This window comes from Lucilia cuprina, chromosome 4 (assembly GCF_022045245.1).
Source record: "Lucilia cuprina isolate Lc7/37 chromosome 4, ASM2204524v1, whole genome shotgun sequence".
Classification (NCBI taxonomy): domain Eukaryota; kingdom Metazoa; phylum Arthropoda; class Insecta; order Diptera; family Calliphoridae; genus Lucilia; species Lucilia cuprina.
In genome coordinates this window covers 25483141-25495305 of record NC_060952.1, presented here as the reverse complement: position 1 = coordinate 25495305, position 12165 = coordinate 25483141, and the positions used below count along the sequence as shown (strand labels likewise).

The 12165-nt window shown below is 28.6% G+C and overlaps 1 protein-coding gene across 1 annotated transcript; it reads left to right on the top strand.

The window, feature by feature from the left end:
• The first annotated feature begins 8068 nt into the window (after positions 1-8068).
• On the top strand, positions 8069-8759 carry LOC111674588. Its single transcript, XM_023435244.2, has 2 exons — positions 8069-8227; positions 8288-8759. The coding sequence occupies exons 1-2, from the start codon at positions 8180-8182 to the stop codon at positions 8714-8716; spliced, it is 477 nt and encodes a 158-aa protein (XP_023291012.2). The 5' UTR covers positions 8069-8179; the 3' UTR covers positions 8717-8759.
• Positions 8760-12165: the final 3406 nt, after the last annotated feature.

Here is a 12165-nt window from a genome sequence, read left to right as displayed (position 1 = left end):
CAAATAAATACTACATTACAGTTTTTGATCTTCCGAATGCGAGAAATATAACAACGTAATAAATTTATAAACAATCATATTTCGAACGCCTGGAAGAACTCTTTATGATTGCTGTACATTTTATTATTATTTTAAAAATAAATCAGATTTAAACATAAATTGAAATTATTTAGACTTGGTTTTGTGATTAGTCCCCAAATTATCTTCCGTAGAAGATCATTGAACTTATAAAATTATTATAATTAAAGCATAAAAGATTTTAAATTTTCTTGGCAGAAAATCGACTTTATAAATATCACATTAATTGAAATAATTATACATTTAATTTTATAAACAAAATGAGAATTATATCACATCATTTTAGGCTACAAACAATTATTTGCCAACTCTTCTAAAAGAGTCTTTTTGAGCCCCTTTTCTAATCAGTTTCGACTAATTTTTTAAAAATTTTTAAGTTAAGTGTTACTGTTCGGTTGCAAACAAAAACAATTACATAATGAACCATTTTAATTCTTCCAACGGCTTTAAAAATTATCACCAAATATGTTTTTAAAACCATTATATATTAAACACCAGTATGATCAATTTATGATAGCTATACATTTTGTTATTGTTCTTTAAATAATAATTTTTTAATCATATATCGGAAACATTTACGAATAATTTGTAAGCGCCTAACTTATTAATCACTTTTAGTTCATCAAAAGGAGTCAAAAATGGCACAGTTTACTGATTAATCATCCAACAATCTCCCAAACGCTAGCTGGGTATGTTCATATATTCTGAATCTTTATAAAGAGCAATATCTGTCAATGTGTTTGCTAAATGCGTAAAATGTCAAAACTTAAATATAAAATACATATGTTTTTAAATATATTTAAGTCATTATAAGAGTATTTAAAAGTAATGCTAACGGTATGTAATACTCATTAAAAAGCAAGTACAAATGTTTACTGGGTTATACATACATTCAAATTTTATTAATTCAATTATTGTTTCTTACACAACAAAAACTTTTCTTATTGGCAAATTGTTATGAAAACGTAAATCAATTATTCAAAACAAACATAAAAACACAAAAATTATCTGCACGTTAAGTGTGACTGAAAAGTTTATTCATTTCTTTTGCACCATTTGTTTTTAATTCACAACAATAAAATTATTAAGTATTAAAACAATATGCAAAACAATATTAAAGGACACTGACGAAAAACAAAAAAAGTAAATTCAATTTATATCGACTAAATTATACCGTATGTTGACAAAAAGTAATTTTGCCAAGTATTTTTTATATCGAAGTTTTGTTAAAATATGGGTGATTTTTTTAGGTTTAAACATAATTTTCAAATTTTGTTTCCGTTTATAAAAAACTAATATTTTGATGTTTATGAACTCTTAAACGAAAATAATTTTTATTATATAATATTTTGTACGTAACAAACATTATCACAAATGTATAGTATCTCCTTCACCATAGTGATGTTGATTATAAAAATGAAAAACAATTGTTAAAAAACAAAAAAACAACAGCTTATATTTGGAGTATAAAGATGAAGAAATTTGTTAAGCTGGTGCTAACGTACGTGCTTGCTTTTTATGACCTGAGACAATAAAGGCGAAAAACAAAAACTTCCATAAACAAAGAAAATGCCATTAAATTAATAAAAATAAAGTAATGGCAAATGCCAACAAAAATAAGTATTCATATTGCAAATACAAAGTACAATAATACAATTTGTTTTTCCTAAAATCCGCAGTAGCAACAGGAAAAAAATCCCTAAATTTCTGGAGGCTATAAAAATTGTACAAAATAAATAGGAAAATAAAAAAATTGAGATGTTCCAGATCAAGGAAAAGAGCTCTTCCTAGATAAAGTAGTCTACGCCTCAGTAAGGCCTCTTCTTCCTCCTTATCCAAACATTTTCTACAGTAGCCTACACGTTCTGACATATGTCCAATCATCCGTACTGGGTTATTATATCCGTGAGAAGCCTCGTCGAGAGAGGCAAAAGCGTTCTAGTCCTATCCTTTGTCAGATTTGGACAGAGCAGTCTTGATATTCCACAAGTGATGATATTTGAACACCTGAGTTCCGTCTCACTCAAAGTAATTTATACATTTAGTTAATATGACAAGGGGAGAGTGAATATCCCTTTGGTTGCGCATTTCCAGATACTTCATTTTCCGGATGCCCTCGTGTCCTGGAGCCGATATCAACAGTGCCAATGTTTTAATAACGTTGGAGTTAAGAGCCTTTATTGATGCAATAAAGGCCTGCACAAGACAACAATACAATTTGTTAAAAAATATCGTATGCACCATCATAAGCACAATTTTGTAGGAAATTGTATTAGTATTATCTTGAAAATCTTGATTTCAGTATAATATGTAAAAAATATCTACAATATTATTTAAATATATCTCAAAAATTCCGTTATTTTGCGATTGTACGGGAAAAAATAATTTGAATACATTGTATATACAACGCATAATAATATGCTTTTAATACGCATCTTTTGAGAGTTATTCCTACAAGAAATTCTCGGGACACTTTAAAAATCGGTGTTTTCTCTCACTATATATATGGGAAGTTTCGTATCTAATAACCCAACATTTAAAAATGATGTTTCCCGATTTGGATGACGATTTGCACCAAGGTTAGTACTATGGGATAGTAGTCCATACAAATTTTCAGCTCTATCGGTCAAGAACGGCCGGAGTCAGAGGGGGTCAAATTTGGACATTTTGGTCATACAGAGTTTTATGGAAATCAGTGTAACTTTTCACCTATTGGTCCCAGCAAAAATTGTGCCAAGGAGTTCAAATATTAAAAAAACTTATACAAGTTCCCCTATTTTTTCAAAATGAACATTTTTGTTGTATTTTTATTACTCAAGAGAAAGCTTATACCACATTACCTTTAAAAGCTTTAAAAAATTTAATAATCTCCATTAACCTTTTGTTTCCATTTCCAACTTATTCTAACTTTCTTTGCTAAAACTATTTAAATATTTTAACGATTTTCATAAATGTTGATGCTTACATTTATATTCATATAAACAAAATAAAAACTAAATATTGCGCAAAAACTATATATGTATGTAAATTGATAAATTTTTAATTTTTTAACTGCAATAAAAACATACTAAATATCAAAAATAGTTGTAAGCGTAGCTGTCTAAATAACTATGTGCATGTGTAACATGTATGTAAGCAATTAGTTTACAAAAGTTCTTGTGCACCACACGCATAAACACAACTCCTTAAGGCAAAAACCAACACTGCAACACTTTATTCTCAATAGCAATTAACAGAGAATGTATAAATGTATTAAATGAATGAATTTTGTGCTGAAATATAAAGATCTGCATTCTAGTATGTTTTGCCTTAACACTTTTTTGTTGAATTTAACTTATATGTACATGCAAACAAATTAAAACTGAAATCTAGACAATGGTCGTAATATAGTAGTACTTCGAGTGGAAACAAAAAAAAAACAGAACACACCCATACATATTCATATACAAATTTTGCAACAGACATAAAAATCATATAGTATAAACACCGAGAAAAATATATTTAAAGCTATAAAAGTAAAACATGTTCTATATAATTCACATAATTTTTAAAACTATCGTTTTGAATATTGTTTTGTTATAACATTGAATAAAACTATAATCAATGGTGGATGGAAATGAAATTGTAAGTTAATTTTTTTAAGTGTACTCAGTACATTCGTCCATATACTTGTACACATATTTATACAATTAAATGTTGTTTGGGGAAATTTTTTTTATATTGTTGTTGTTTTATATTTTTAACATGAAATTAAAACTCACAAGAAGATAAATATTTTTAAATGAAATATGATTCGCCATAATCTTAATTTTGTATATGTATGTAGTATAAACACATGAGCGGCATCCATACTGCATTGCGTTAAGGTTGATTGTATAAACTGCATGACAATCGACTTTAAGTTACAGTATAATAATCATATGAATGGCAAGGGTACTTTAGTAATAAATGCAAAACACTTATATATTAGGATGGATCTATTTGTATAAAGAAAAACTGAAGTACTAATGTTCCCACCGAAAATGAAAAACTGATTTATTTTAAGATACCATTATCAAAATTTTTATCTTGGGGTCAATCATTTTTGAGCTGGGTCAAAGGATAAAAAGGACCTTTTTTAAGATTTTTTTGTTCAGATTTCACGCAAATAAGTGAACTTTATAAAAATGCATACCAAAGATAATGTATGCATTTTTATATATAAATTTTATATGATATGATTTATTTTAAGATCATTATCAAAATTTTTATCTTGGGGTCAATCATTTTTGAGCTGGGTTAAAGGATAAAAAGGACATTTTTTAAGATTTTTTTTGTTCAGATTTCACGCAAATAAGTGAACTTTATAAAAATGCATACCAAAGATAATGTATGCATTTTTATATATAAATTAGTACGAAAATTTTCTATATACCACATAAGTGGTATCATAGAATAAACTTAAGTGATACACTGAAGAAATGAAAAGTACCAATTTCATTTCATTTAATTCATAATAATTTATCAAAGTTTTATGGAACAAATTTTATATGAAAAATTGTTTTATAAACTGTGAGAAATTGTTATGAATAAGGCACTAAGTCTTTAGAGTACGAGAGCAACACTGGAGAAAACTAAAGATATATGTATTCGTACTATGTGGACTATAAGGAAATGAATTTGGTTTAAGAAAACGCCAGCATTTTATTGTCCTTTATTGTTGAGTGATATTCATATTTGGCTTATTATGTAGTTTTGAAGGGCAGGATCAAATCTGAATCGATCCTCAGAGAGATTTACAGAGGTTTTAGTTCTTACTAGAATTCTTTATGTCGAATTTCGTTGGTAAAATGCAAGTTTGATGAAAGTTATGGGAGTTCAAGTAACATACTAAATTATAGACATACCAACTTTGATTTTTTCTACTTATTATATTTTTTCCTTTTTTCTCGTTTTTATATCCGCCATCATGAAAGGGTTGATTTTGCCACTCCGTTTGTACCACATTGTAATATTGGTCGTAGATCCACAAAATTATATATGTTCTGAGTCCTTATTAAATTCTTAGTCGATCTAGCCATGTCCGTCTGTCTGTCCATCTGTCCGCCGTCTGTCTCTTGAAAGCACGATAGAGTCCGAACGGATGGAGCTAAATGGTTGTAATTTTACAGAAAAATTTCCTATAAGTAAGGTTTGTTTCATATTGAGAATTCGATATAAGTAAGTTTTTTACTAGCAGAAATCTATTTACCGAATTTTTTGAGTATCGGTCCATAATTAACCCTACCCCCTATAAAAGGTTGCCCTCAGAAAATGACTTTAACGCTCTCTACTGGCTTCAAAAAACGTGTCTCTTATGAGTACAAATCTATGCCAAATTTTGTGAGAATCGGTCTGTAATTGACCTTACCTCCATAAAGGGTACCCCTCAGAATTTGACTTTAAAGTACATTACTGGTTTAAAAATGCGATTATAGCTATAAAATTCGATACAAAAGTAAGTTTCTTGCAAGAATCTAATGAGAACAGAAATAAAACAATAAATCTATTTAAATATCGGTAAATAATATTTCAAATATATGTTTCAGAGTGGCGAGTAGTGTTCCTGTAAAGTTTTACATTTTTCTAACAGATAACGTCAACGTTTTTATTTTCAGTCAATTACATGCAAACTACTAAACCGATAATTTTAAAAATATAGGGCTTCATTGGTATTCACGTATAGAGTCCATATATTTTATAAATAATATTTCACTGCATTTATTATATAATGTTTTAGGATTATAATACCAAAAAATATTAAAACTTATACTACTTTCCAACAGTGAGTAGTAATCGGCACAAAAAATAAACATATGTATATCTATGCTCAGAGATAAAGCAGCTTAAATCACAAATCATATTCTCGAGAATAAATTCTTCTTAAAAAATTTCAGATAACTTTTAACATACATGTTTTCAAAAGAATTCTAAAATTAATTAATAAAAAATCAAAAGAATGCATACTTTTATTTTTCGACTACTGTGACATACGTTCTTAAGTCGACTTAGACGATTATGGTTTGTGGCAATATATATTTTTTATGAGACGTGCTAAAGTGTTTGGATCAACATGTACATGTATAATGGGTACTCTCGTATCACAAACAATTCACAGGTTAAAAATAAATTTTGCTGCTGTTGGCTAGAAATGAAAATAAAAAATATTTCTACACTTTGTGTTGTTTAACCACAAGCTGAGTAAGAATAGGAGAATATATTTTTGTTTGTAGTATTTATCAAATACAATTTATTTCAAAGTTCTACTCAGTTTTTATAAGTACTCGTTTGAAATTGAAATAAAATATAGAAATGCTAGCGATAATTTTAAAATTCATAAAAATAAAAATGTATTTGTTTACATATACATAAAAGATAAATTTAAAATTTAGAGTTGTTCCAAAGTGAAATTATAGAATATAAGTATATAGTGGCTTTTAAATTCTTAATTCTAATCCGAGTTTATGTTAAAAAAGATTAAAATAACTAGTAAAAACATTTCCTCTTATTATTATTTTTAAAATGCTTCTTAAATGTAAATATTTATTGTTTTAATTTTCCATCTCCTTCACAAGTATATTGATATGTATTGCATTTCCTCTTTATTTTATTTATTACAATTATTATTCCCTTAAAATCTAAAATTGCTCTAAACCGGCATTCGCCACTTCTTATTTGTGCCTTTTCAAATTTTAAACCAAAAATGTAAATTTTTCTACGGCAGACTGCTCGTAGGATAAATATACAGAAAAAAATTATTGTAAATTAGATAATTTTGTGACAAACATTTATTACTTGTCACAAAGTGCTCGCTCCCAAACGGCAAATACAAATTCTTGCATATTTGTCTCGTAGAACAACAAAATTTTTGTTCTCCTCTTAAGTTTTTGTTTTTGTGGTTATTGTCATGAAGACACCAGCGTATTCGTTGTATGTTTTATCATAAAGAAAGTGATGTTAAATTTATTTAAGAATATTAAACTATTTTAATTTTTTCTTATCTATTTTCTATCCATATATATATAATGAGCCGCGTAACTGACAGACTGATTCATCATCGCACAGGATGATGGCAAAAATACCAAACTCCATGTTTCAAATTTTTATTTGATCTTTTTTGGGAGTAAATAGGAGAAAACTTTTTCTATTTATTGAAGTACACATATTTAATTACTAACTGACATTGCAATATTTTGAGAACTAAAATGATTGCTATTTCACTGAGGAACAAAAAGTACCAAAAAGGCTAAACACAGAAAATTTTATTTTAATTGAACACATTGAACAAATTTTAATAAAATTAAAAAAAAATAAATTTACCCACAGAAAACAAGTTATTTGTGTGTTATTTTGGAACTACGGTATAAAGATCTTAATGGGACCAAATTCGCTAAAATAGTAATTTTTGAAAGCATTTTTTCTTCTTAAGCAAATGAATGCAGATTTGCAACTTTTGTGTTTTGTCTGTGATATATTGATATAAACATGAAATCTTTTGTCGAAAAATTTTTTATTGAAAAAGTCTATTCCTGGTCTAGAAGGAAGTACTTAAATTATACATTTTTGTAGGTAATTTTTGTTCTTTTTTAATTTTTTTATATTGAACTCAGAAAAATGAAAATAAAGTGGTGTAGGATATAAATACACGTTTCTTACTGAATGCGAATTTATTCACGTGATGAAGAAATTTTTAATCAATTACAATTTTATCTAAAAGTAATCGACATTTTGAATGTACTTAATTTTGGTAAGGGTAGCGAAGCACCGAGGGCAGCTAAGTCCGGCAGTTCTTAAACGAAAGCGTTTGAAATTTGTGACTGTTCTACTATCCAATTGTACTAACCTTGGTGCAAATGGATTTTCTGAGTTCGGTTCATTGATGTATATAGCATACCACTAACCACTTCAACTGCAACCACAAATATTTCTTATTTTTAGCACAATTATATTATACATTTAATTGTAAAATTTAATTGTAAAAGAATCATAAAAAATAATAATTTCATTTAGTTGCTTTTTACATTTACCAGCTATAACATTATTTAGTTATAAAAAATTTTAAGTTTAATAAAATATCCAAATTATGGCAAATTATAAAATAATTTCCACCACGGAAAATGTCAAATGGCCGGTTAGTCTTAGAACTAAATTATTTTAAAGAAAAATTAACTAAATTTCTTTTTTACTCAAGGCCTATGTTTCTACCATAATACTAGAAGGAGAACAATTGGAAAAAGCCGAAAAGGTTTTGGAAAAATGTCTTGTTACCCTCGAAGCATATGGAGGCCCCAATCTTAATATCGCCCTTTTAAAATCAGCTAAAAGAACTGGTATATTTCTATACGAAATTGTTGCAGATCTTATAGATACTCAAGGTGAGATAAGAGAATGTCAAATAATGATTTTAAATGAACCCTGGATGAAAGCCAATAGTATTGCTACTGCCACATTCGAATTTATGAGTAACGATAATGGCTGTGGACCAGAAAGATTGGTTATGAAACGTAAGAAGAGTATTCGTTATTATAAAGATGATGAAATGATTTATGAGGAACAAAAGACAATTATAGCTAAAGGTGAAGAGGAAAGAGCTAGAATTGAATTGGAAACTGATGTTTGAAAGTTTTTAAATAAAGTTGTGTAAATAAAAAATTTTAATGTCACTTTGGTCTTCTTATTTATTAAAAAAAATTTTGATTTTATGAAGGGGCAAATTCTCATAACATGTCGCAGTGAAGAATTCGCCAACAATGGGTCAAAAGGACCCTGTTTATTATGCACAAGTGTCAGATGAATAACCGCTAATTAGGTAATAAAACAGAAATTGATGAATAAACTCTGGAAGTGATTCAAGTTGATGGCAATTTATTTAATCATTATATGTACAACATTGTGTTGAATGGAAGCATCTGTAGTTGGACAAGAAGACCTGCAACCTTCCAGCAAAAATAAACATATTATATTTTTAGATATGCATAGACCCACAAAAGTATATATATTCGGGGTACTTATTAAATGTTAAGACGATCTAGCCATATCTGTCCGTCTGTCTGCTGAAAGCACGATAGCGTCCAAACGGAAAGGGCGAGAGGGTTGAAATTTTACACAAATATTCTATATAACGAATTTTATGAGGATCGGTCTATACTTAACTCCACCTCCATATAAGGCACTCCTCAGAAAATGACTTTAACGCTAACTACTGGCTTCAAAATATGAGCATAGCGCTGAAATTCTTTACCTGAATTTTATGAGAATCGGTTAATAATTGACCCAACGCCCATAAGAAGTTAACTGTCACGCACATTTCTTGCATACGATTTGATGGTGAGTATATAAAATTCTGGCTTCAGAAGAAGTGAATTTTGAATCAAATAAAATTGACATCTCTCCTATGAAAAGCCTGTGTTAAAATTATAAATTCTACAGGTATTTTTCATTACTTTCAGTTAATTCTACTTTTTGTTCGCTTCCTTGGAAGTTCTTTTTTTGCTGGCATGAGATATACATTAAGGTAAAGTGTAGTAATTTGTTCCTAATTACAGTTTGAATTTTTTTTTAATTCAATTAAAGCTTTTTCTCATTTAATCATTACAACTCTAGATTTACATCTAAACATATGGTAATCATAGTTGAATTTCCTCTCTTGTGTACATTATTATCACAAATGTAAAAATGTTCACAATTTTCTCTAATGTATTATGTAAATTATATTACCCCACTTAACGAGTACTATTTCAACTTTTTATACAAGTCTTTGTATTATTTTCTAAAAATTATTCAACTTTAAAAAACACATAAAATTGTAGAAATAATGTAAGAAAGAATAAAATTATGAAATAAATAAAAGAAAAAAAGCGTTAACGTAGAAAGTTGGCAATAAAATTTTCTATGACAGTGACATTATTTTAACATAATTGCCATGATTATTGTATGACATTACTATGGGAATGGTATTTTATAAAGACATTTACATAAACCCACAAAATCAAACATTTGCAGGAAGTTTTACAATTAGTCTATGTATACCTTTAGATATTTTTTTTTACATGTAAGTTTACTGCTCCAAGTATTAAAGTGTTAAACCACAAGATGATTTAATGTCTTCAAGTAATTAGAAGTGCAATTTCTTTAAATTTGCTTTTTTATAAATCAATTATATTTTTTACCAAAATCATTTCAAGAACAATCACCCCGAACTACAGGGTTATATGAAAGACTGTTTATACCGACACACATAGGAGATACAGTAAAATATCCTGTATGAAAACGAATAAATGAATGAATATTTGCATATGACACTAAATCTGCTAGAATATCAAACATATTATTTGATATTCTTATTATTTCTTTTGCAAAAAAGAAAATATCATGTGTTATTTTGCAAAATGAAAAACTGTCTGACAAAAATAATATAATAAAATAAAATATTCTAATATATATTTTACATGTTTTGTTACTGTTGCGAAAATATAAAAATGACAACAACAGTTTTATGAGAACTCATCATTTTCAAAATATATTTCTACATATAAAATCATTGTCATCATGGTTAATGCAAAAAAAAAAAAAATATTAAAAAACAAGTAAGAGTGTTATATTCGGCTATGCCGAATCTTTTATACCCACCATCAAATCACTGCCATATAAATGAACTTTGATATTTTGAATATTTTATTATTATATATCGATATTAATGAGAACATCAGGGTAACATTTGAAAGAGGTCCATTAATGGGGGTTTTGCTATTGACAGTGCTAATTTTTATAGGGAGTAGGGTTATTTATACATATATGGACCAATTCTCATAAAAGTCTGTAGGAAGATTTCAGATCCTTATTTGTTTAAAATTTCATTGATCTACTTGTATTTTGAAGCCATTAAGGAGCATTAAAGTCATAAAATATGGTAGAGAGATTTTAAATCAAAATTGTTTTATGTCGAGTTGCCTTGCGGTATTCATATTTTTCGCGTCATTTTCTGGGGCGGAATTTATATGGTGTTATTATGGACTGATCCTCATAAAATTTGATAGAGAGATTTCGGTTGCTATAGAAGGAATAGAGATATTAGCTTACACGGAGGGGATCTTATATGGGCGCTAGGGTCAATAATAGACCAATCCACATAAAATTTGATATAGAGGTTTTGGTTCCTAAGATATATACTTATGTCAAATTTCTACGCTATATTCGCTATATTTACGCCCATAATTAACGCTAAAGTCGTTTTCTGAAGGGGGCCTTATGTGGGGGAAGGGTCAACTATGGATCGATCCACATAAAATTTGGTAAATCTCGACTTGTATAAATCTTACTTCCGTGTAATTTCATTGTTGTAATCACATTTTTGAGCCAGTAATGAGCATTAAAGAAAGTTTATGGGAAGACTTTTTATGGGGGGTAGGGTCAATTATGGACCGATCCACATAAAATTTCATAAAGATTTTTTGGCCTGTAAGACACTTACTTATATCAAATTTCATCGCTATATTCGTTTGTTTAAGCCAGTAGTGAGCTTAATGGACCTTATATGGGGGGTCAATTATGGGCCGATCCACATAAAATTTCATAGAGAAGTTTTGGCGTAAGAAACTTACTTATGTAAAATTTCATCGCTATACTTGTATTTTTAAGCCAGTAATGAGCGTTAAAGTCATTTTCTGAAGGGGACCTTATATGGGGGGTAGGGGCAATTATGGACCGATATACATAAAATTTGATTGAGAGATATTGGCTTGCATGAAACTTATGTGTGTCGAATTTCATCGCTATATTCCCATTTTTAAGCCAGTAATGAGCGTTAAAGTCATTTTCTGAAGGGGACCTTATATGGGGGGTAGGGTCAATTATGGACCGATCCACATAAAATTTCATAGAAATGTTTTGGCTAGTAAGAAACTTACTTATGTCAAATTTCATCGCTATATTTGTATTTTTAAGCGAGTAATGAGCGTTAAAGTAATTTTCTGAAGGGGACTTTATATACTTTTTTTTTTAAGAGCGTAATGAGCGTTAAACTCATTTCCTGAAGGGGACCTTATATTGGGGGGCTAGGGTCAATTATGG